We start from the raw sequence: 27006 nt of genomic DNA, 5'->3' as shown, positions 1-27006 counted from the left end.
CCTCTGGGAAGGGCGTTAGGAACTGGGATGGAAGACTTGCTTTTCTCCCAATACAATTTAGTTTTGTTTTTTGAAACATGTATAGAGTACTTTTTCATACAGTCAAAAATATATTTTTTAATCGGTGCTTCCTTTTTGACTCTCCCTAAATATTAGAAATTATTTACTGGAGTTCCAGGCTTTGCTTTTGAGTTCTGAGATACACAGTTTGGAAGAAAGCCACAAATGTTTCAAAATAAACGCTCAGCCTTTTAAGCGCTTTCAAAATAAACGCTCAGCCGTCTCAAATCCCAGGTGAACAGATGAGATAATGGTGACAAAGGGCTCGCAAAATGTCTGGCACGTAGTATATAAATGCTCAGTAGGTACGGCTTGAAGCCCGGGGTCTGACGGCCTGGGAGGAAGTGAATTCTGGCTCCGCCCTCTCCGGAGCTGAGTAACCTCAGGCTAGATATCCAACATCTGAAACTTCTGCCACGGACTTCTCTCCTCTCTGCTGTCACTCTTACCCTCCCTTCTTACCCTTCCTTGTGTTTCCCACTTGGCCGCCACAATGATCGCTTTAAAACTTGTCAGACCTTGCACTCTCCAAGGGTTCCTAGCACCCTCAGTAAAATCCAAATTCCTTACCAAAACCAAGGTCCTCCCTGACTTGCACACCTGCCTCCTTGCCTAGGAACATCATCCCCCCAACTTTCGCCCCTGGCTTGCTTTTCTTCAGATACACCAAGCATACTCTGCCTCAAGGTCTTTGCATTTGCTTTTCCCTTTAACTTGAGTATTCCCCCCCCCCAGTTTATCCCGAGACTTGCTCCCCACTCCCTTTCCTCAGGTCTCTATTCAATCACACTCATACAACCTTCTCCCCATTCGCCCCAACCCCATGGCCCTGCTTAATTTTTCTCCACAGCACTTACCACCTGAAATATTGGAAGTGTATTTATCGTCTGTCTCCATTAAGTAAGCAGGGATTTGGTTGGTTTTGTTCACCGCTGTACCCACAGCTTCTAGAAAAGTCATCTGGTACATAGTAGGCGGCTGACACGTATTTGAATAAATGAATGGGCAAATCAGTTTCCCGATTTGCAAAATGGGGATGATACACCAATCAGTTGAAGTTGCTATGAGGGTAAATGAAATAATCCATATAAAAGAGACACATAAAACCCGGGAGCCTGCGTGCTCAGTCAGCGTCTGTGATTAGCATCACAGCCCACCTCCCCCACCCCCAATGCTTCTCAAATCCCAGGTGAACATTGAGGAGAACCAAGCTCCCAGTTTGAACATCTCAGGGATATAAAAATCTCTGGTTGTAACTTACATTTACAAAAGGACATTTGCTTTTCTAATGAACATTTCCTTTAAGAACTGGTTACCTGTACACTTAACAACACATTCTGTTGACTAGAAATGTGGTGCTCACCTTGAGGGCCTTAGCAACAGTGGGAAGGTAAGTGAATAAATCCACTTTCCTTCAAGAGCCTTACCATAAATAGAAAATTAGTACCACCATCTCTTTATACACTTCATTCATTCATTCATCCCTTCATTCAGGAAATATCTAATGAGTGCCTACCATGTGCCTGCCAGGTGTTGTACCAGGTGAGAGGACAAAAATGTCAGTTCTTGCCCTTAAGAGGTACAGATCCTAGCAGACACAGATCTCTAAATAACAGCACAATACTGGGCAGTGTGCCACATAGGACGCCAATATGAAGTGCTGTGAGAACAGAGAAGTGGCCTGGAAAGTTGCTGAAGCTCTCACAGAGGAAGCGCCATTTGATCTGTGTCGTGAAGGGTGCTAACAACTACTAATTCCTAACTGCCACTGAGTGCTTCCTGTAGATTAACTGAATCCTCAAAACAACACATGCAATTACATAATGTCCCTGTGAGATCTGTACTATTATCTCCACTTCACAAATGAGGGAGCAAACTAAATTCAATCTTAACTCAGTCTCCAAATTTTGCTGTAGGTTAAAAAATCAAAACAAAAAAGTGGTCACTTATAACTTGTCTAAGCTACTAAATTACTTGTGGGGTTTGGGGATCCTGAAACGTTAGGAAGGGTGTGTGGCCTATAGATATTAAGAGCTAGGAGGGCATATAAAGATGGACAGAAATCTCAGAATGGTTGGGTTGGAACTGGAAAAAGGGTAGAAGGGTGGAAATGGAGCGGGAGGGCCATGTATAAACTGCCTCTTGTCATCCTGTGAATTCTGGAATGATAGGACCTCTGCCAGAGGTGGTGCAAAGGCAAGAGTTGAAAGGGGACCTGTGCTGTGGCCAGAGCTAGCACAGGAGTAGCCAAGTTGGCCTGGGGAGTAATCATAGCTGCATGTGGAAGACCAGCATTTCAGAGCATCCAGTGACCAGGAGGAGACCTATGGTGACTGGGTTGAGACTTCCCTGTTCTGGACATCATCAAGCCCCCAGGAGGCTCCAAGGAAGGATCCATACGTTTTGGGGAGAGGGGGAGCAAAGAGATTTAATTTGACATTGAATCTGTTCCCAGGATCCACTACGTATAGATAGTAAGGCCTAATGATAAAATATCCAACTGGGGCTCTTTTTTTTTTTTTTTTTTTTTGTGGTATGCGGGCCTCTCACTGTTGTGGCCTCTCCCGTTGCAGAGCACAGGCTCCGGACGCACAGGCCCCAGCCGCTCCGCGGCATGTGGGATCTTCCCGGACCGGGGCATGAACCCGCGTCCCCTGCATCGGCAGGCGGACTCCCAACCACTGCGCCACCAGGGAAGCCTGGGGCTCTATTTTTTAAAAAATCCTAAGTGCAGACAAAAGTCACCCACCAATTATTTACTGAGCAGCTCAGGTACCAAATTCTGAGCTAGGCCCTAGGGTACAGAGGTGCCTGGGCAGGCACTCTCTCCTGCATGGCTCCCTGCCTATTCTTCCAACCAGGCCCTCTCACACATCACCTTTGGCCATCAGTTATTCATTGTATCTCCTTTTCCATCTAGGGTGGTGCCTGGATGTTTACTGAATGAATAAATTTAAACCTTTTATTTCATTTTATTCTTAAAGAGCACCTTATAGCCATGTAATGATCACACAGGGTAGTTCATTAATTGGGTACATAAATCCGATCATGTAAATGTTGTACTGGCTAAGCTATAAAGAAAGGACACAAGGAGGGATTCCAGCTTTTTTATTTTTCCCCCTTTACACAAAACAAAGTAGAAGAAATAATACAGGATTAAAACTGCAAAAGTAGTTAATTGGTAGAACACACATACACACAAAAATCTAGGAAGACAAGCTTATTTACAGTGAGGAAACACATGTAGATTATGGTAGTTTGTATACGAAACATTAAAAAAAGAGAAGTCAAACATATGCTACATGGGTGCCACTGTTTACAGCAATATTGAAGGAGAGAAAACAACACTTACTTAGGAACAGATACACCACAAGGTCCAGGTTTTACAGCATCAGTGCAATAAATTCACAAAACTATATTACAGCTAGTTAATCAGTTTAAGAATTGTTCCCAAATATGTCACATTTCCAGCCCTCAGAGGTTCATTCCTACAGATTTCAACTACTCCATCTATGGGGACCAAAAGCAGCCAGTGATACCATAAAATGAGAATCTTGAGGCTTACCTTTAAAGGCTTATTCTGGTCTTGAAAAACTAGTAGGATTTTCTACTGAAATGAATCTTGACTAAACACAGGATGAGTTTTGTTCTTTATCGGCTGGTCTTGGAGTGAAGGTCATAGACATGACTCTTAACCTATTATGTACTTTAGTTTCATTTAGCTGAAAATCTGAAATCAAAAGTATGCTAAAAATCCTAAATACCATCTTGCGTAAGCCTGCTACTAAAAAGCACTTAAGGATGTACTAACTTCAAGTTTAAGTGCACGGGAACAAGAGTTCTAAGCCTGTCAGATTACCCATTTGGGAGGGAGGATCAATGCTTCCAACAAATTGCTAAATTCTGCACAAGGGAGAAGCCAACACATACTAGGCCATGGAATTACTTTCATTTTATTCCATGAGGATTCTTCTCCCACAGTGTCGAAACAGAATGAGGAATGAATCTTAACTGGTCTCTTCATCAGAAGTGGTAAACTTGGTTTCTATATGCACGAAGCCAGACAGTTGTTTAAGCAGACTGTGGAAGTAGACAGTAGAACCAGCTTCCTGTAGTCACAGACCACTATCTTGTATCCAGCTACAGCAAAGATCAACTTTAACAGTTATCCCAGGCCACTGTTAACTGTACTAAAGGATGAAGTTCACCACTATATTATTTTAAAAGTAAGAGTTCAATTAACCCTGGGTGAGAAAAACCAAGACGAGTGGTAATGATGAATGAGTTGTCCATATAAGGCCAGCGGATGAGAGCACACCCATGAAGACACTGGGCATACAGCCTTACTTGGCAAGTCAGAATTTCTACTAACTAAGGGCAGAATGAGGGACAGCAAAGAGCTACATCTGTAACATTTTAGTATCCAGACAGCATAACAGACACTGTCCCCAAGGACAATGTATACACCATTAATCACACTGCATAAAGCAGATGTATTATTCATTTTTCTTTTCTTTTTGTTTGAGAAGCTTGTTTATCTCTCTTTTGGCCATTCCAATGTACTTCGAAATGATTCCATGTTGGTTTAGTCCAGGAAGCAAGAGTAAGAAAGTCACTTAAAATTAAAAACAAAAACAAAATTACAAAGGCAGCAATTAACTTCCCAAAGATTCTAACATTTTATAGAAGATAGTTCTTCAAACTATTACACACTCTAATGGGAGGAAGTAACATGAAATCCATTATTTCCATTGGTATTTATCCCCAGAAGCTTCTGCTTCATACCTCCCAACCTCAGATAAGACACACTGCTTATTTTTACCTCTTGCACATTACTTTCTACCTTGGTTATTAGTTCTTTGTCTTAACTTCCGATAAGACCACAAACTCACTGAAAACAAGGACCTGGGATTTAGTCATCTTTCCATACTCACACAGTTCCTTAATCACTGCCTGGAACTCAGGGAGCAGGAACATATTGCTTACTAAATTCCAGTTAGACTTTACTGGCCAGGATGTGCCTGCAGTTTGTCCTCAAAGACTTACCTATCAGGTAGGTGAGAAGGAGGTTGTGGACTTGCTGTCCCACCCAAGCAACCGCAGCAAGAGAAATGATCATGGTCATGAAGTACTAATAATGAAAATAACAAGAATTTATCAACTTCTAGAAACAGACTAAGAAGCGAAACTTTAGGAGGTTGTTTCCAAGATTGGAAAATAACTCTGTTTTTATTCCCACTTTTCTTTAAAAATATTTAGTATCTATATATTATATAAAAGCCATAGAAAACTCCCTAGGTCTCCTTTATAGAATTTACATACATTCTCTCCTAGAATAACTATAATTCTGTATGTAAATTAAGTAGTTTGTAAGTTAACTACTTTTGCAATTAATAACTTCACATAGTAACCTCAAGTGAAGCTAAGAGAAAAGAGAACAAATGCTTCCTAAATATATGTCTTTTACATTTATTTCAGTAAATAAAAGAGAAACAAAAAATTCACCTCTACAAGAATAAAATATTGAATGCAAAATGTAATTTTAACTTTTAGTTTAATACAGATAAATATTTATGAATGTACTCAGAGGAGTTAAACCAACAGATAATGATAAACATCAAACTACAACTAGAGTAAAGCAAAAAGGCTTTACACTATAATGAAGCAAAAATTGACTCAATCTTAAAATGTTGCTTTACTTAAATAAGTCAAAACTAAAAAAGTACCATTTTAGGCTTTTCTTCCTTTAGCGTAAAGAGGCGTTTCCACCAGCCCACAGCTCTGCGTCGAGTTTTTACGAGATTGCTGCAAATTTCATGGAATCTCTGCTGTTGCTCAGTGGTCCTAGGAAAAGAATCTTCCCTTTTACTATAGGCAAATCTTAACAGTAAACAGAAATACACCGTCCTCTCAAATTTCAGAAACTATCTTCTAAAGAAAATCTAAATAAAAACAACAATGATTCACCATTATGTTATAGAAAAAGTTCTTAAACCATTAAGACTCCTTTTGGGAATTCCCTGGTGGTCCAGTGGTTAGGACTCTGTGCTCTCACTGCAGAGGGCCTGGGTTCAAAACCTGGTCAGAGAACTATATCCCACAAGCTGCTCAGCATAGCAAAAAAGACTCCTTTCATAGCACAGGAATAAGTTTTAACATAAAGACACACGTGTGTACAAAGTAATGGCCATCTATGGTTCTAAAGCCAAATTTGGTCAATGATAGTAACAAAAACCTCATGACTACTATGAGTCATGCAGAAATCAGTATGAATTAATTTCTCTATTCCTATATTATTTTGCAGATCCCAATGAATCCTGGGTGGTGACCCATCAGAGTCCTTGAGGAAGATGTGAAGTTTCAACCAAACAGTTATATTTAAGCACTCGCCAGTAAGATAATAACTACTAGCATTCAAAGCACAATACCCTCCACTGGGCTTCATACATTTGAGGCCTAGGCAGCCACAAAGAGCTCAAATCCAAATTCCTTATAAATTTAGTCCCATTGAGGGAAAATATAATCACAAAAACAGCAGTAAGAATACAAAAAGATCCTCCAAAAAGCCCTTTGTAGTTTATAATGTATTTTGGGTTCTGATTTTTGCCTTTGTACTGCCTTTGCTATACAGACATAATGGCTGCTATAAAAAGTAAGCCCTATGCTGGAGATGTGTTGCTTTCTCTCCTCTAGTCCTTGTCCCTATAAATCTGCAGTGACAGATACAGTAGAAGGGCTTCTACTGAGCCCTGGAACTTCTTATAAATAATCAGACCTTGTATGCTGCCCATAGTCAAGGCTGGACTGTGGCTAGGCAACAGTGTTCTTCCTTCTTCATAAAGGTCAAAAAACAAAATCGCTCTGTAGATAAAACTGAGCCACATACTGATTACCACGAAACTTCAAGAGCTTACTTCTGAAAATTCTTCTCCAGGAGTTATGAATTAGCAGATTAGAATGTCATCTGGCTAATAAAGTCAGGGTCCGAGGTTGATTCTGTTAAATTGCTACATTGCATAGTTACAAACTTGCCCCCCAAACAGCAGCACAATGAAAAACAATTCAAAGCACATTTGCTAACACTAACCATTGTGCTATGGCAGAAACATCTTTATTTCAATACAAAAATGCTTAATTATCCCATAACTTAAGCAAACCCTACATTTAAAATTCTTATTTTTATAGAATTATTTTATAATTTGCTATTATCAGGAGAACGAAAAACGACAGGCACAAGTAGACTACCAATTAAATTAAAATAAACAACCAAGGGAGTATAGCAGCTAGGAGAAAAAAATCCATTCCTATATCTGGTTTTGCTCACTATTTGGATCAAAAGAGAAATGCAACATTCCAGAAGGAAGTTAAAAAATACTTTAACAGGATCCACAGCCACTTATCTTGGGAACTCATAAGTAACCCGTTCAAAGAGTGGTATAAATGCAATCAACAACCCACTTATATATACAGCTTGAACGTATTCTAAAGCACTTTTGCTAACCTCCACTGCACTACCTCAAGGTCTCAACGTGAAACACAAGATCAATCTTTTTCTTTTTTTTTTTTGAAGTCTTTATTGAATTTGTCACAATATTGCTTCTGTTTTATGTTTTGGCCGGGAGGCATTAGCTCCCGACCAGGGATCGATCACGCACCCCCTGCATTGGAAGGTGAAGTCTTAACCACTGGACCACCAGGGAAGTCCCAAGATGAATCTTAAAAGTCAAAATATTTCACAGCACCCAGAAGAGTCTGCCTAATAGAAAAGTAGACATTCAATAAATAGTTGCTAAATGAACAGGCAAAAAAAACTACGTTACTGTTTTCATATTCATTCAAAAGTAATTGGTGAAATTAATATTATAATATCTTAAATATCAATGGAAAAAATGTAGAAGTAGACATACTACTTTTATGGAAAGCCCATTATGAGGTCTGCAATCCTTGATAAAACATTACCTAAAAAAGCCTCACTTCAATAAAAAGGTCTAGGAAGAAAAAAAAGTCAAAATAAATGCTAGAGTATAAAAGAACTATGGAGATATAAGTACCGGAAGTTTGTGATTTATATCTGAATCAGCTAAGAAATTCTTTACATCAAACGATAAATCTAACCCCTAGCCACCTGATGGTTAAGACAATTCTCTGTGCTTAATTACAACACACTAGTCATAGCTACCTGGTGCAGTAACTTCTCAGAAATTAGACTGCCACATCATTATGCCACCTACCATTTATTGGAGCCAAAAATTCTAGGCGCTAGAATGGGAACAAGGTAGTCTGCCAAGCACAAAAACATAACAAAACAGGAAACACCCGACAGAACGGATGGATCTAGATAGTAGATAGTCCTGTTTAAAAAAAAAAAATTAATAAAGGTTAGAAAAACATAGACCTCATTAATCCTAGCTGAAGATGTTTATCCTCCTAGTCCTCTGGTTCTCAAAGATGTTATTCACCTTTTTTATTCTAATTTTCTCACAAGTAGTTTTCCGGAAGCTTCATGACATCACAGCTGTAACGGTTAATGTAAACATGAAGAAGCAAAGGCTCTTTGGAGTCCTCAACATTTTTTAGCAGTGTAAAGGGTCCTAAGACCAAAAAGTGTGAGCCACAGATTTATTCAACTGCCTTGATAACTGAGTTTACAAAGTACTACAAATTCTGAAAACTAGGCAAACGGCTCTAAGCAAAGGCATTCTTTACAGATTCAGGCACTTCCATAAATGGAACCTGAGCCCTTATGAGTAACAAGCACAATCTACAGAAATTTAATAGCTCACTTACAGAAACACCAAAGAAACCACACCCATGATGGCAGGTGGAAACCAGGCTCTTTCCCATCGGAGGACTTTATCTGCCATCAGCATCACTTCTCCCCATCCTTGCAGCTGCTCTTCCAGATTTGCAGTCTCTGCAGCCTACATATGAGTAACATTTAAAGCGATCATTCTACTAATCTCAACATTTCTGTGGCTCCTAGAGAGTTAAATTCTTCTAAGGCACCAGGTATGTAAAACAGCTCCTACAAATCACTATCTTAAACAAATTAGTTTCTCAGAAAAACGCAATTTTTAAACCAAAGACAGAAATGAATGGGGAAAAAAATTATCATTTAATGGTCACTTTCCAAGTCCAAGCACTGGGCTACTCTTTTACATGCATTATGTAACATAATCCTTATAGACCCCTTAAGATAGGGATAATCAGAGCCATTTTACAATTAAAGAAAGCGAGCTCAGAATGCACTTTCCCAAAGCCATGCACTACTAAGTGGCAGCACCCTGAGTATAAAATTGGATCACTTAAAGTTTCTCATTTCAGGTAGTTACAACTGGTCTGGTGTTTTGTCATTTCATTGTTTAGCCCCCTACTTCTGAATCCATTAGGAAAGCCTCTTCCCAAACAGCATTCAATTTCCAAAATAGCTCTTTGTGCAATGAAATCATTTAGATGTTGGCATCATCTGCACAATTAAGGAAAACTACTGTGCTTTTACAAAATTATAAAAGGCATATTAAGCCCAATATATCTCAATAAAATGCTTCTTACACTTATCAGGACATTTTGGTTAGACTTCAAATTTCTCTGCAAATTTGACCATCAGCTGCAAGTAGACTTCTCAGATGAGCTAATGGGGCAAAAAGCCCTTAAGCTGATTTTGGTAGAGAAAAAAAACTTGGAACAGGAAACCCATGTGTTCTTATAACTGTTACCACAGGGAAATATGCAAATGACAGGAGACAGGGCAGCTTAATCTTGATAAAGATGTTATCTGTGCCACACTGACACTTAGGTGACCTCAATGTTTCTGACTTTATATACCATGCTTAATATAGTTAAATAAGAGATTACCATGTGGCAGAAACTCTGCTGAATATATTATGTGCTTATACTTTAATTACTCCTCCCAACAAGCTCAGTTTCCACATTTTACAAATGTGGAAACTGAGATACACAGAGGTTTACATATCTGAATCCAGCAAATCCAAGGCCAAAGGCCTTGTTCTCCTTAAATTAAGTCACACTGCTCTGTGGAAAGAGCAGCCGAGCTCCAGGCCAGGATCTGTTGTTTCAATAGCTGTGTGAACTTGGGCAACGATCAACTCTTAAAAGAAACCTGGCTGGGGCTCACTAGGCTAACCATAGAAAAGGGGGTGGTGGTGTGTGTGCATGTAAGGGGGCAGAGGTCATGCATATCTAAAAACCAATGCAAAATGAAAATCACGCACAATCAAAACTGCCCTGCAAAGTCACTTAATTCGTTAGCACCTGAGCTCTTGGAAAATCAAAAGTCAAAATTAAATAATTTGGTTTCTCTATTCACTGTTGTTCTGGTGGTGAGTAGCATGCCTTTTCCTGGGGATAGGCAACTGAGAAGATGGACGGATTTCCCTCGTTTTTACCTAGATCCTGAGGGGGGATTCGTGCTGAGGTTAAAACTGTCTGCCTGTGATACAACCTTACTGCAGTTCCCTCCGACCCCGGCTTACTCTAAAATCGTCCTGGGACACCCCCCACCCTCGCCCAGACTTACACGTTCCAGACAAACGCCAGAACCTGCCACTGTCCCTCCAGCTGGATCCTACCTCCAGTTCCCAGCGGCGAGCTCGCAGCCTCCCTGCCGTTTTAAAGCTGTGCCAGCTCTAAAAGAAATTCTCGGCAGCAGCCCTTTGACCCTCCACCCCTGCCCAAGTATTAGGGGAAAAGGGCGAACGGACATCCTGGTTAAAATCAAAGACGGGGAAACCCAGATACAGCTGGGGTCTGGGCCGCAAAAGCGCTCGATGAGCCCCTCGCGGCCCTTTGCCAAGGACTGCACCCCAGGCTGGTCACAGCCCCCCTTCTCCCGCTTCCTCCTCAACCCCTACTCGCGCTGAATGATCACGCGCCCTCCTCGCCCCGTCGTGCACCTTCCCCAGGGGATGTTAGGAGTCGACACGACTAGTGACCGCCAAGCAGAGGTTACCCAAGAAGCCCAAAGGGCAGGCGTCGTCGCCTGCACCTGGGAACGGAGAGGAGGGCCGGGCCCGCGGCGGGTGATAGGAACGAGGCCGCAGCGCACCGAAGTCCGGAGGCCCCGCTCGGTTCCCTCGCGACGAGGAGCTGGTACTCACCAGCAGGTTGGTGCTGCGATTATCTCCTTCCGCCATTGTTCCCGAGGTGCCCCCTCAGCGAGCGCAAAACGCCCCCAAAAGCCAGCCTTCCTCAGAGGCACTCTCGACAACCCTAACGAAAGGGCACGCCCAGCAGGCCGTTTATATAGGCCAGCTGCCTTTCCCGACAGAACCCGCGAAGCTCACTCCTCATTGGGCAACTCGAGATCACGCTTAAGCGGGCCGGACCAACCGCTGCTCAGCGCTTGTCTTGAAACCCAGATCAAAGGAGGAGACCACGCGGGGCCGAGGGGGCGGGGACACGGAATAACCAATCAGCACCCAGGAGATGTGCTACACCCCGCCCAGGCCTTTCGGAATCGGTTCAACTGCCCCTGGACGGGGCCTGGTACGGCCTTAGTATCCCCAGGGAGGGCCGCCGCGGTGGCTCTCGGACTCTTCCGGGGGACCTCAAAGCAGCTAAGGTACCTCTCTGGAATTTAGTCCTCAAGGAAATATGCCACCCAATATCAGGCGGAGGGCAGAGATGGGCATGTGACGCTAACCGCATTGTGATTAAGGAGGCTGGCTGGCTGGGATCTTCTTCCCGACCCAGACGGCGGCCCTGACCCTGGCTGTGCCCCTAGCCAGCCCGTCTTTCTTTAATACCTGCTCTGGCAGCCCTAGCCAGGCCGCTAAGCAGCTTAGACCCAGATATATGACTCGCGGACTCGTGCCCATCTCAGGAGGTTTTGAGTACTGGTGAAAGGGGCCATTTATGTAGATTTTCTGCAATTTTTCCTTCCCTACCCATTAGGAATAAAGCCTTAGTTTGATAGAGGGGCGGGGGCGGCGGAGACGGTGTGGAAATCTGGGCATAGTTTCAGAACTTGTGAAAAATGCACCGACTTATAAAATTGGCTTATTTTCATGGGTTCTTTGGGGAAATTCTTTGTGGGGCACTTCACTTAAACTACGAGCTCCCCCTCCAAAAAGGGACTGGTTTTGACAGATCCTTTCTTACTAAGGTCATGCTAAGGAAAGATGTAAACCCTCTCATAAGAGTGGAATTTATTGCAATCTAAGAATTAGATGAACTATGTGAGAGAATTCTACATATTTCTCTCCAGGATTTCAAAATGCATTAACACTTTTCATTACTCAATACAAACAAAATAATGCCAATGTTAACCTGGTTAGATGTCTCTTTCAGGAAAACTTACCGTAGCTTTCAACTTCCAGCCTTTTACCCTTTTATAGTCATCTATATTATGCCATCGAGTTTATTTTAAAAGCATCCCTTAAATTACTACCGGGTTCATAAGATTTCAGGGAAGACATAAAGAAATGTGAGCCAACACATGCTGCTCCTAAGAAAACCTGGGGGACCGGAGCACTGTGAATTTCAAAAAAGGTGTGAAATTTGCCATGGAACTTTGAAAAGAAATAAAGCATCTGTTCAGGTATAAACAGTTCAGGGGGGTAAAAAAAAAGCCTTTGCAAGGAAAGGGGACTCTTCAATAAACTGCCAATTAAGGGAATGTTGGGGCAAAACAGGTTATGTAGGTAAAATGCAGCCAGTTGGACAGCCCGTTTTGGGAGATTTTAAAGTTGTGACCTCTGAGGAGCAGGCCCTCTGCTACCTATTCCAAAGGAAATCAAAAGGTCCCAGTCAGTCGGCAGCCACACAGTGAGTGCAGATACGGAGTGCTGAGCGCAAGATCTCGCCACAGGCACAGCAACGCCCTCTTCCAAAGGACAGGGTGTGGGGTTATTAGACTTTAAAAACTGCCCCGTGTATTTTGGGAAATCAGTTTTTGCTACAGAATGTGCCTGGTTTTCACCCAAGTTCCCTATGTACAACTTCAGAAGAAAGACTTTTCAACACCAGCTTGTGAAATTGAGATAGGTGAAAAAAAACTGAAGAAATGGCTTTCAAATAGCATGGGTTCTCCATAGAGTATTTGTTACTCAAGGAACATTTGCCCAGAATGATTTGCAATTTAACAGCCTAGGATCACTTCTATAAGTTCCTTAACTAAGCTTCCAATTGCCCTATTTAAAAAAAAACAAAAACACCCACGCTTAGTGTAGCTTCCTTTGGAGCTTTCTTTTTTTTTTTTTTGGTATTACAAAGGCAGGATGTGAACTTTTGAAATATATCAGGTGGCTAAACAGTTAACATAAATCCTAACATAATCTAGCAGCAACAAATACAATCTGATTTCTAGATATTAAAACAAGCTGGATATTGTTTTCCTTCAGAGCTTTCATACACCAGGGATATACATGTCAATAATATTCTACAGGAGTTTTTAAAGAAATACAAAATTAAGCTTAATAAATTGTGCCTTAATACTAAGAACTTTCCCATTGAAGCAAAATTTCTACTGCTATTCAAAAATACTATTAGAACACTGAGTGTAAAATACATTTTTTAGAATCAAGTTTTTAAACTTTTGTAGGTATTAATAATTAGCTTTAAAAAAAAATCTCCCCATATTCCAAAATTAAGTTTTCTGGAAACTACGTCAACAAATTCAGAGCTTAAATCCTACGTCTTTTAAACACTTTATTTTTTGAAAAACAGGTATTTCATACAATCTTTGCCACGTTAATGCAAATATGCACAAAGTAGGCCATGTATTTTTGTTTTCCAAAAGTTGCATTATGAACACTTTCAGGAAGCTGGTGTGATTTATTCAACTTTTAACCTTAAATACAATCACAAAATTATAACCATCAGGAGGCATTACAACCTTTTGTACAGAGAATCCACTCTATTTATACAATGTTACTAGAACAAGGAAGATTCAGTTCAACTCAATTTGCTCTACATAATAAGGGTAAAGTAAATTAACAAGTGAAGTGTGATGTTGCCATTGACATCACAGGTGGAAATATAAGGAAAATTTAAACCAAAAAATAATTGACACAGGAACTTCAAACAGGAGCTGAAACTTGGGTCAAAAAATACAACAAAAAAAAAAGCTGCTTCGAAAGACATAAAAACATTCTGCAAGTCTGCATTTCAGAACAACATTCAATTCATTAAGTTTATCATCTTCAAAAGCCGAGCTAATTGTATGACACTTTTGCATTAGCACAACAGCTTCCCTAGTAAGCCCAAATTCCCATGGAAAGCAAGAGACTGAATGGTTCATGTTGTACAACTAACTCTTGAACCTATAAAGCTTCTCTCAATTGGAGTCCATTTGCCCTTTTGTAAATAAGAGATGGTGATACTCTTACCCAGGCATAAAAAAAAGCAGGAAAAGTGCAATAAACCCTTCCGGGTTCCTAATACAGTGAATTTCCTTCCCCAGTGTTTGGAAAATTTATGATGCTAGTTCTTCCCCATAGAAGGAGTATTTCTAATACAACCCAAATAATGAAAAAATCTGTCACTTCTTTAAGTGACCCTTACCATTAACATAGTCTACCTCCTAGATTTAAGGGGAGGGGGAAAGTCCTAGCTCTAAATTACTGGCATTTTACAATCTCAAGATACAGAATGGAAGGTCATTGGTTTTCATATTTATCTGGTTTTATGTAAAACAAAGGTACTTAAATGTGCTAACAGAAAAGCGTTCACTGATTTTTGATGTATACGAACAGAAGCTAACAAGGCTAATTGTAGATGCTTTCTTTAATATGAAAAGAATTGGGAGAAAAGAAGAACCAGCTTCTTTGATTTTAGTACTGCCAAAACAAGTAAGCCCCCAGAGTAATCACAAATATGTGGAGGAAAATAGGCCAGGAAGACTTTTCAATTCAAAGTACTGCCTATATCACCCCAAATTTAAAAGGACCTAAGATTGCACATCAACTCTAATATTTGGCTGCACTTGCATTGCCCTGCTTGGAATTTTTTAATGGCTCTTTCCTTAAATTTCACACATCAGAACAACCACAGTTAAAAACAAAAACAATGCAGATAACATCAAACGCTGGACAATATAAAGAACACTACATACTAAGTTCAGGTAATAGAGGCAAGTGTTAAGGGCAGAAGTGATGGAAGTTCTTCTTTGTATTATAAACCCTCACCCTGAACCTGGGGTTTGGGCTCTAAGAAAGCAATTTAGGGAAGCAGATCAAGAGCTTGATTCTCAGTTCTCACACAGAAACCTCACACATCTCAAAAAACTCACAAGTGTCAGACACAAAAGAATCTTAATAACCATCTAGCAAACTATGTGAAGAATTCATGACCAGAAATAATGAAATACTGCAAGACACACCAAAGAAACAGAGTAAAAGAGAAACACAGACAGCACCATAAACTACTAAGCCTCCACAGCTTTACAGATAAATCAACTAAAACTCAGGCAATTCTAGAAAATTAAAGACAGCAAAACACTTAAGATAAACTTCAATTTCCAAGGGTCATAAGTTATTCTGTACCCCCTGAATCTTAGAGAGGGAAAAAGAGAGAGAGAGAGCATAAGAGAGACAGGGGAAGGGGGTGAGGCGGGAGGGAGAGAGAGCAAGAGGAAGGGGAAGGGGAGGGAGAGGGTGAGAGAGAAGGAGGGAGAGAAAGAGAGAGGCAGACCCCTGGTTTTCCACAGGTATTTCTGTATCATCAAAAATGCATGACTTCATAACCACAGCACTCTGAACTTTACATTATTTTACAAGATAATCACCAAAATATATCCCTGTCTTCTCAAACTGCTGTATCACCAAGGCCTTTGTACCTCTGATTAAATCTGACTGTTGAGTTCTCTTACAACAGGTCAAAATAAGGCTACTTGCCAAATGACTTCCCAGAAGAAGCCAAACTGTACAGACTGGGAGTCTTGTTGTCCAGAGTGCAGTGAAGAGCAAGCTCTGAAGTCCCCAGTTATTCCTATCTGCCCTACAACCAAACATGTATATGCCACACTATTCTCTGAGGGACCATTTTAAAGTAAAAGTGATGGACAATTTAGCAGAGACGCATGTTTTTTATGTAAAGCTGTTTTGTTTTCGCTAGGATAAGGTGCCAGGTACCTCTGAAGCCTGAAATTCACAGGCAATAAAATTAACCTATTTCATTTATCTTCTTTACCAAAGAAGAAGCAATTTCTGAATACTACCTATAGGGACAAACTAGTGTGAACATGTTTTATCACTGTGATAAAAGTTTTTCCTGTGACAAAGAATGTTGTTGAAAGACTGTTTAATCTTGAGAGAGAGTAGAGGTAATCAAGTGATGAGTGCAATAGCCTCTAGGAAATAAAGCAGTGTGCAAAACACAATATGGCATTATTATTCCAGATGGGTTGTTTTGATTGTGAAAATAAGGTTCAAGATGAATGAAGAAAATAAAATTTGATGCACTAGGTTCCTTAACTTGCTATTAGACACATGGGGGTATTCAAAGATACCACCTTTCTTGTAATACCTGTCAAAGTGTTCGAAGAGCACTGATACTGAAATGCATTCTCCCATGAGTATTTAAAGATTATATATTAACGTGGCAATGAGGATACAGGAAAGGCCAGAGCTATGTGGAATTTTTCCTTAATACCTTTCAAGTTTGTGAAGACTGGCAACTAGAAAGTGATCACAGTGCTAATCTCTAAAATGCAGGAAAAATGTACTCAATCCAGATTTTAATCATGTTCTACTTTGTGTTGATACGTGACTTTAGGAATCCTATTCTAGTCTGGATTTTTATTTTGGATCAACAATTGAGCTTACACAGTCAGTACTGAAATGCAATGCTAAATTTAAGGAAACCTTGATCATGAATTCACTACTGAACAGGAAACTTAAAATTGTGGAAAAAGTAAAGTACTTCACACACTAATAACTGAACTTAATAAAAGATGTTGGTGGTTCGCACTTTTGCTGATGTTTCACGTGTATGTCCTAAAATGCCAGGTAAACTAAAGCACTTTTAATTTACACCTTGTAAATTGTAAATTAAAAGTACCAAATGAGAAAACTGAATTAAAAAAAATTTCACTCTACCTCCACCAGAACATCACTTTATTGTTAATCTGTCATCAACAATGTAAAACTCTAATAGGTACTCTATCCTGGTTTTTAAAAAGGTAAAAGATTACATTGGATTAGCTACTTTCTATGAAAGAAACTACAGCAATCACAGAAGAGGGAAAATTTGAATGACCTCCCAAAAATGTACACTATAAGCGAAGGGGAGTGTACATTAAATCAAATGTCTGTTAGATTCATTACCTGTGAATGCACAGTGACAATTCTGGAAACTGTACATGATAGAATCACAGAAATGACTTAAATAATCAGAATTACATTTTGTATGTGATCACCAGACCTTTAAACCATCGTTGCATTTTCCACGTTACTGGTGGTTTTGGAAAAATTTCTGTTTATCACTCCAAATATAAGTTGTTAACAGCATTGAGATGGAAGAATATGAAGTATAAGGACTGAAATAAAAGTGAATGTGAAAGATGGCTAATCTACTAGATCAAGTAAAGGGGGATGGGCAGATGGTGGGGGCTGGGGAGGAGGAGGATGGGGTGGGTTTTTTCCCTTCATTTCAGAAGTTCTTCCAACGTAGTGTTATCTGTTACATAGCTCTCCTTCTTCAGTCCATTTCTGAAATTCATATCGCATAGCCTTTTTGTACTTACTGGTCAACCCAACCAGTACTGTTGCCAAGCAACAAGTGTTATGCAAGAATCTGAATGCATCAAATCTTCCTTGGCTGTGTCGCGGCCCCAGTTTTCTCTGTTTCTGAGCGGGGTTTGATTTTTCCTGGATTGTACACACAGGGTCAGGTGGAATGGAGTTCCAAATCACTCTGTGCTCCGCGGCATCCCGATTTCTTTCTGCAGCTAACCTCCTGACACGTTTGCAGCTGTTCTGTGGCAGAAAGACAATCTCCGTGTTCAGGCGGTGAGCTTTCTTTCTTTCACCCTTGACCCTGGGGTTGCAGGCCATGGTGTTGGGCGTATCCCTGAGTGCAGCTGTCCTGCAGGATTCACTTCCTAGCGCACCGAGATTTCCTAGGTTTCCTCAGAATAAGCCCCCAGTTGCATCACCACCGACTGTGGTGTGGCTTTGGATGCCTGAGGCTGAGTTGATTCTGGTGGATGTCTGACCTCGCTTAACCAGACTCATCTACTGTCTTGCCATTCATACCCAGGCTGTCCAACCTTCATACAGCTGAGCCAAGTTATCTAGATTAGTTGCTTCCTTAATGACATAGTCAACCTGTAAAAATAGGCAGGATAGAATTAAAGCCATTTAAAACTTGAAAGAACATGGCTCATATATGAGTTATATGAACTGTTTAGGAGTAAGTTCCCAAATTAATTACCCAAAGATGTGTAGTTGTCATGGTGGGAAGAGAAGTTAAGTAATCTGAGCTTCCTTCATAATTCCATAACTTACAAATGTGTGTCTTGGGAAAGTCACAATCCCCTTTAAGCCTTATGAATCCTTAGATGAAGAGAGCACCACTGACCCCACAGGTGCCCTTGGGATTAAACATGTGAATTCACTGGGCAAATGCTTAGGTGCATTAAAAAGTGCCCAGCAGATAGATTCTGAAACAGATTGGTACTCAGCAAATATCTATTGATTCTTCTTTTTTTTTGGGGGGGGGGCACACTGTGCGGCACGTGGGATCTTAGTTCCCCAACCAGGGATCCAACCCACGCCCCCTGCAGTGGAAGCACAGAGCCTTAACCACTGGACTGCCAGGGAAGTCCCCATATCTGTTGATTCTGACTCAGCTAAATTTTCTTTTATAGTAAGAGATATAATCGTTATCTCTATCCAGAGCACCCATCAGGGTCCAATTATATCGTAAATGCTCAATATAAGGCTGTTCAATTGTAACCTACACCAAAAGTTGTATGCAAAGAACTCTATACTTACCCCACTCCTGTGAGCCCCTAACTTTTTCATATAAAATTTAATAACTATCAGAATAAAAAGCACAATAGCCAAGCATCCTTTAAAAAGATGGACAGAGACCTAAGATGCACAGTCATGAAAGCACACAGCCCATTAACCTACCAAAAAGTTTCTGAAGTAAGGATACCCCGGACCCAGAACACCGTCCATGGTTTTTGACAAACTTGACGAACTCTCTCTAAAGAATGAGTCTTAAACAAGAAGAGCTTAAGCTTAGATCCTATACAGAGATGTAACAGTGTTTTTTTAAAAAAAAAAAAAAAAAAAAAAACTTTCCTTGCTGATGTTAAATTTGAATTGTGGATGCCAAACCATTAAAAAAATAGGACATTCACAAGTCTCAAATTTTTACCCCACAGAAGAAAAGGCATATGTGTAATGGAGAATTCAGGAGAACACTACCCTTGACCAAGTGATCTAACTTAACAACAAAGATAGCACAAACACACACATGCCCCCAATGTAAGATTCTAAGAACACATCATTGGCGAAGTATTCTTGCGAAAAATGTTGATTCTGAATCTAATTATGAAGAAAATGTCAGACAAATACGAACTGAGACACATTCTGCAGACCAAGTAGTCTGGACACATCAAAAATATAAATGTCATAAAAGAAAAGAAAGAAAAGGCTCAGGAACTGTTCTAGACATTAAAGGAGATTAAAAGTAGAACAAGTATATGAAATTCAAGATAAGCCTTGACTAAATCTTGTATGGGTTGGGGTGGGGTTGGGTTGGTGGTTAAGGAGAGGCAGGCTAAGTAATAAAGGACATTTGAAGATAATTGGAGAAATCTGAATATGGACTCAATGTTGGATAGAAGTCAATGGTTAACATCAATGTTAAGTTTCCTGAGTTGATAATTACATAATTATATCATAGCTATATATTATTAAAATGTTTTGGTTAGGAGACAAAGTATTTAGGCATGAAGTGTTAGAATGTCTGCAACTAACTCTCAAATGTGGTTCTGAAAAACTGTGTGTATGAACACACATACACAGAAAGGTAAAGCGAACATTAAGAAAGCATCAACAATTGGTCTACCAATTCTAGGTAAAGAGTATATGAGCATTCCTATATTTCTATAGGTTTGAAACTTTTCAAAATAAACAGCTATGGGGAAAAGAATTCATTCCTGAATTTATATATACAATTTTAGAAACACTAATGATAAAATTTCAGAGTAATAACTTCAGACAAACTGACACCCAAGAACACTTTATAGATACTACTATTTATACATACTATGACACCCAAAATGTCATCCTCATTTCATTCAAAACCTTCACACAGCCCTCTCTAAAATGCAAATTAACGGTCTTCTGTTGGAGGACAGGGGGTCAAGCCACACCCCAAATTTTTGTTAAAAGAGAACTGGGAAGAAAGGAAAGTGCTAATAGGGTAGAGTCAGAGTCAAATGCTGAATATTTGATAATCCTAGAACTGTGTCACTCAAAATCTTCTGAAGCCAATAAAATCAATTTAAGTTCCTTATTTCTTGATATATCACCAAAGGATAGGGGTGAGGGGATCTTTAAACCTATACTGTTTCAGCAGCATTAAAATGTGTAGCTCAAGTTTTAAAAATGGTCACCTGTTCAGCAACTGACATCCTCCTATTCGGATCAACATCTCGGCCCTCTAACTTGGCTTTCACTCTCTTCCACACGCTCACTGCATATGAGTTTCTCTCCTGCACAGCTGTGAAGCAATGGAAACGTGTAAGTCAAACCACCACTTAGTATTAATATTTAAGGTATCCTTATTCTGACTAATTACCTTTTCCAGTTTTAGGGTCTCTGACAGCCTTTTTAGGACTACAGGCAACACTCTTGCCAGTTCCTGGAACAGTGCTTGGTGGAGTATCTGCTGATGTAGCTAGATTTTTCTGAACCAGCTTTCTAGCATTCTGTGACATGACATCAGGCTGAGTCTTCTGGCCAGTGTTGCTCCGGACTGCTATAGAGAAAGAGTTGGTAGCTCAATTTACATGTACACAGAAAATGAAGGAGCAGGGCAGTGCTCTCTCAGTCATCAACTACAAATGGACAGCCCTGATACTAGATATGATTTTACAACCTTAAAGTCCTTATCCCTTAAAATAAAAACTCTCCTCCTAAAAATATAGCCTAAGCAGCTAGATATTCAGATATAAATTTGTACAATGATGCTCACGAGTTTGTTGTGGCATTAAAAAACTACAAATATCTTAACTGTCCAACAATTAATACGGTAAAGTCATAGAATGGCACATTAAATCTTGCCATTAAGTCATTTTTTTGATTACTTAATGATAGGGAAATTATCAATTTAATAGTAAGTGGGAAAAGGCAACAAAAGTTGCATTCACAGAATGATCCAACTTGTATATGTGTGTGCATGCATATAGGGAATTCAACAAATACATAGTGGTTTTAGCTCTAATTGGAATGGAACTATAGATTTTCCTATAATTATTTTTCTGTATTTTCCTAACAGAATATATTTTATAATCATAAAATAAATTATTTAGAGAGTATCTGAACACACGGTATTTTTACTCTCTAACAATAAGTACTTTTAAAATTAAGCCAGAATTTGTTCAGTTTGAGATATGACAAGAGTTTATGGAAACCCTTTATTTTAAATAATTAATTTTTTAAAATTGCAGTATAGTTATTTATAATGTTGTGTTAGTTTCTGTTGTACAGCAAAGTGAATCAGTTACACATATACATATATCCACTCTTTTTTAGATTCTATTCCCATATAGGTCATTACGGAGTACTGAGTAGAGTTCCCTGTGCTATACAGTAGGTCCCCATTAGTTATCTATTTTGTATATAGCATTATGTATATGTCAGTCCCAATCTCCCAATTTATCCCTCCTCCCGTTCTCCCCCTTTCTACATTTGTGACTCAATTTGCTTTGTAAATAGGTTCATTAAGGAAACCCTTTAAAAAGGTGATGACTAGAAACATATTAGACACTCATTAAACATCTTAGCATCTATGTGTAGATTATTAACAGGTCAAGATTCAGGTTCTTCTGAAGTAGGGGAGTCTTACCTGCAGCAAAGGATGGCTGGTAAGTAGCAGATGACGTTGGACTCGAACATTCATTTGTTGCATCGGTGACTAAGGGTGATGCAAAACTCACTAAATTATTATAGACACTGAAATATAAAATAAAATGGCTCATTTATGATATGCTTTAGCAAATAGCTACTTATAAATATGAACAAAACTGAAAAAAAATTAAATGAATTAAATAAACAAACTTACTCTACCAGATGTTTTGCTTATATTTTAAATTCAGGCCAGAAGGCATTCTTACCTCTGACTTTGTGTTTTCAGTTCTTTCAAGGTGGGAGTTATTTCCTGGAGCATTTCAACATGTTCTTGACTTCGAACCTGACCCATACCTTGGACTAATGTAAACAGCACTGTCTGAATGTTGTCTTGCCATGATTTATATTCACCCAAGAACTGCCTAACACTGTTCTCATAGGGAACATCTTCACCATCTGCCAGAGCAGCTTCTTCATCCTAGAATCAGTATGTTAATGATCAAGAAAAATGGTATTTGCTTCAGTAATTACTCTTAAAACCATCACATTTTGGATAACAGGTAATACGTGTTTTTCAAATACCAATGTGTTTATAATATGCTTATTACAATTTAACTCCTTTTCCACAGGAATCTTGTTTCCAGCACAAATAAAAACTCCAATGAAAAACAAATCCAGGGGTGGGAGGGAGGGAGATGCAAGAGGGAAGAGATATGGGAACATATGTATATGTATAACCGATTCACTTTGTTATAAAGCAGAAACTAACACACCATTGTCAAGCAATTATACCCCAATAAAGATGTTAAAAAACAAACAAAAAAACAAACAAAAAAAAAACAAATCCAGGGAATGCCTTGGCAGTCCAGTGGTTAGGACTACACACTTCCACTGCAGGGGGCATGGGTTCGATCCCTAGTGGAGATCCCGCAAGCCACGTGATGTGGGAAAAAAAAAAAAAAAAAAATCCAAAAAGGAAATGATTTACTGTTTTGTGATGATGAAGTAACGCAGCCTTTTCTGGGGATTCAGTTTCCTTACTATCTAGATTCTGTACTAGAGGGAAGATATTTCATTTATTTTGGAAGCAAGCTATACAAGTTTGGGTAGGGAGGTGCAAGAGAGGTTAGAGATCTAAATACTCTGTGAGACTAGGTTCAAGTTTCAGCTCTACTATAAATTATATGACTTTGGATAAATCAATTTCTCTAAGCCCCGGTTTCTCTGTGAACAAAATCAGAATACTACTTATACTTACTACCTGCTTAAAAAAAATAGTTGATGAAAACACAAATTAACTCAGTGACAAACAAACTGGAAATATGACCTGAGAGAAATTAGGGTTTTTTCTCATAAATAAAACTGTCTGTAATTTTATAAAAGGGGGGAGTAATTATGTGTCAATGGTATTAGTCTTACCTTGGCCATTGCTTTCAGGAGATGTTTGACATCTCCAAGCTGCCGGTTATGACCAGTGAGCACAGTCTTTATATTATCAACCAAATTCTGAATTGTTTCACAGACCGTTTCTATCTGTTGCTCTTTCTCTGTCTGAATTGCTCTCTGAGTAGACATATCCTGGGTCAGTTGTTTGTGTGCTGACAAAAGCCATTCAGAGCTGCCAATAGGATGTTCAAGACTCGTGTCCTAAATAGAATAAGCATTTGTTTGATTTTAAGTATCAGCCAGAATAATATAAGGTTCTTTTCTTCATCATCATCTCAAAAGACATTCATAACTCAAGCCGCAACACAAAGAACCTCAGTTGCTGAGTCATGAATTAATTACCTACAAAACACTACTTGACAATAATAAACAATCTATAAAATACAGACTAAGATTTTTACCTTTTCTGCATAATCATACAGGGCATAAATGTTTAAAGTTTAAAACCTAAGAAACCTAAGGAATAACAAAGATGATCCATATCTGGGAAACTAAACCCACTGTAAATCACTCTTTCTCACTGTTGTGGCCTCTCCCGTTGCGGAGCACAGGCTCCGGACGCGCAGGCTCAGTGGCCATGGCTCACGGGCCCAGCCACTCCGCGGCATGTGGGATCTTTCCAGACCAGGGCAAGAACCCGTGTCCCCTGCATCGGCAGGCGGACTCTCAACCACTGTGCCACCAGGGAAGCCCTAAATCACTCTTTAAAATGAAACCAGAGTCTCGTAATACATAGTCTAAAGCCTTCCCACAAAGTAGAAATGCCGAATTTATCAACCTGATAATCCAGCATTCATCTTCCACTAGCCCTCTGTCTGCTACCCTACTTTCAGAGCATCTGAGTCATTTGCTACACACTGTCTTTCTCCTCCCCTCCGAACCTCCACAGTACGTCCAGTTGTAACTCTGAGAGTTCTTTTCACTTTTTCATTCACTGTATTATTTGTGTAAATAAGTTCCTTGGGGGCTAAAAGCAAGATTTAATCATCACGGTACCCCTCATAACATCTCATATACAGTACATGCTCAATAAATGTAAACTAGTGAGTGAATGTATTAAATTGATTTTGAGGGCATATAGTTGGTCTTATTTTAATCACCCAATCTCTTCACTCCCACCAAGATTCAAGACTTACCACTCTCTGTAATAAACGAAGCTCTAACTCAGAGACCGAACTGTTAAACTGTGATGCAAATGAACACATTTGCTGACACCGTTTGATTAGTTCAAATAATGAGGCATCCAGGTTTAAGGCTTCTGCAGTTCTAGTACGTAAACTTTCAAAATGAATGATATTGCTGCAGAGGAAAGTGACCTGTGAAGACGAAAAAGAAGAGTGGAACCACCACAATGAAGAAAAAATTTGCAATTAATGAAAACAAAAAAATACTACCTATTGATTTCCAGAATTCAGGACCAGGTCCTGAAAATGTATGAATGTATGACTCTTGTGGGAAACAGACCTACTCCTTATAAAAGCTAAATAAATGAACATTTTTTGGTTGATGCTGTTAAGACTGAGATGGCCAAAAGCACCTAAGGAGAATCAGGTAAATATTATCTTCTGCACGATTGTTTTTTAACTGAAATTTTACTCCATACTAAAACTGTTATCATATTCAGCTGCAATTTGTTCGTGCTGTGTCTGAATTCCAACCTGAAATGTTCCCCTTCTGCTTCTACTCCTGCCTAACTTTACCATAAAGATCAGAAAACACTAACTGGATATTTGACAATATTAAGCACATCTTTTAAGGTACAACAATAGTATTGTGACTGTGTTCCTAAATAGTTCTCTCTTTTTTTAAAAAAATAAATTTATTTATTTTTGGCTGCGTTGGGTCTTCGTTGCTGAGTATGGCCTTTCTCTAGCTGCGGTGAGCGGGGGCTACTCTTCGTTGCGGTGTGCAGGCTTCTCATTGCAGTGGCTTCTCTTGTTGTGGAGCATGGGCTGGTTCTAGGTGTGCAGGCTCAGTAGTTGTGGCTCACGGGCTCTAGAGCACAGGCTCAGCAGTTGTGGCACATGGACTTAGTTGCTCCGCAGCATGTGGGATCTTCCCGGACCAGGGCTCAAACCCGTGTCCCCCGCACTGGCAGGCAGATTCTTAACCACTGCACCACCAAGGAAGTCCCAATAGTTCTCATTTTTATACTTATTGAAATACTTACAGATAAAATGATATAATATTTGGGATTTCCTTAAATATGGGATGTGAAGGAGGAGTAGGAAGTATAGAGGAAATAAAGTAGGGCTTAAGTTGATAATTATTAAATTTTGGTAATGGGTATATGGGATATGGGAATCATATTAGTCCAATTTTGCACCTGATTAAAAAGTACATAGTAGTTTTTGTTTGTTTGTTTTTTGCTCCCAATCACAACAAAGTTAATCCACAACCTCTGGCAGTACACAAGGTCCTAAGACATTTTATTGCCATGTGGAAAAAATAACATTCAAATCTTTATAGTTGCATATAAGGAAAATCTTAGATAAATATGGAATTAAACTCTTTATTTTCCAAGAGGCTGGATCCACCTTATATTTAACTGCGAGGTAATAAGAGTCTAGGGAAATAACTGGCTGTGAGCTCAGCCTAAGGATGCCCCATCTTTCTCCCCCAAGGCCTATCAGTCCTTCTTCCCAGTGCTGTAAACTAGAGAGTGGCTCTCAAGCTACTCCTAATTATCCCACATGTAACTTCCAATCAATTATATAATCCTGTAACAGAAAACAAAATGGCGCACATGAGTGCCTATACCTGACTTGCTCTTTGGCTCTCTTTAAGGACAAGATTTCTTCTTTCAGCTATTGTTGCTTCAAAATCTTGTAGTACAGGTGTCAGTGCAGGGTTGGCACCACCTGCCCACTTGAGTCGCTGTTCAATACTTGCTTCAAGTGCTGCCAGTTTCTCCTATAAAAGCCAGCAGAATCTCAGTGAAAACGACACTCTTCACTTCCTGTCTGTTGAGCATTTTATATAAATACAAGAGATTCAAAAGAAGTAGGATGGGGCATAAGTAAATTAGAAAACATCTTTAACAAACTGTCACCTTTTGGAATTAATCTTGATTTCACGTTGAATATTTAAGGCTAAACACGTTTTGGATAGGTAAGGATTGGCTTTCAGTTTATTGTCTTAAAATTTGCAGAAAGAAGTTTCATTTTCATTTTTAAATAAAATAGTCCTTAAAACAAAACACCTGCTACACCAAATTCCCACTGCACTATATGTGCTATCTACAAGAAAATCCATTTACACTTTTGATTGTGAAAGATGAAAATCAGATTCCCACAAATGCAAAAATTTACGAATAATGGTAAAAATACAGCCAGGTTATCATGACGAGGAAGATTTTATATAACGAAGTTGCTTCATTATTTATTCAACGTTTTGAGCGGAGGAATTCACATTCATAGTCTCTCTCTTGCTCTCGCTCTCGCTCTCCCCT

General features: G+C 39.5%; 2 protein-coding genes across 2 annotated transcripts in view; both read right to left on the bottom strand.

Annotated features, from left to right (window-relative positions):
* Positions 1-3153: 3153 nt before the first annotated feature.
* On the bottom strand, positions 3154-11283 carry ARL6IP1 (ARL6 interacting reticulophagy regulator 1). The gene is made up of 6 exons (XM_082857757.1): positions 11178-11283; positions 8848-8981; positions 8292-8411; positions 5787-5904; positions 5107-5191; positions 3154-4675 (listed from the first exon to the last, which is right to left on the bottom strand). The coding sequence occupies exons 1-6, from the start codon at positions 11211-11213 to the stop codon at positions 4557-4559; spliced, it is 612 nt and encodes a 203-aa protein (XP_082713883.1). The 5' UTR covers positions 11214-11283; the 3' UTR covers positions 3154-4556.
* A 2441-nt stretch (positions 11284-13724) lies between these two features.
* Positions 13725-27006, bottom strand: part of SMG1 (SMG1 nonsense mediated mRNA decay associated PI3K related kinase) — a 97404-nt gene continuing 84122 nt past the window's right edge. Inside the window, exons 56-63 of the mRNA XM_082857250.1 lie at positions 26316-26468; positions 24692-24871; positions 23529-23756; positions 22376-22587; positions 22108-22214; positions 20839-21018; positions 20654-20760; positions 13725-18347 (exon numbers count right to left, since the gene is read on the bottom strand). Coding sequence (XP_082713376.1) covers positions 18270-18347; positions 20654-20760; positions 20839-21018; positions 22108-22214; positions 22376-22587; positions 23529-23756; positions 24692-24871; positions 26316-26468 — 1245 coding nt within the window. The 3' untranslated portion in view covers positions 13725-18269. The remainder of the gene's footprint in view (positions 18348-20653; positions 20761-20838; positions 21019-22107; positions 22215-22375; positions 22588-23528; positions 23757-24691; positions 24872-26315; positions 26469-27006) is intronic.

This window comes from Leucopleurus acutus (genome assembly GCF_964270905.1).
Source record: "Leucopleurus acutus genome assembly, chromosome: 16".
Lineage (NCBI taxonomy): Eukaryota > Metazoa > Chordata > Mammalia > Artiodactyla > Delphinidae > Leucopleurus > Leucopleurus acutus.
The sequence above is the reverse complement of the archived record's forward strand: the minus strand, read 5'-3'. Positions and strand labels throughout refer to the sequence as shown.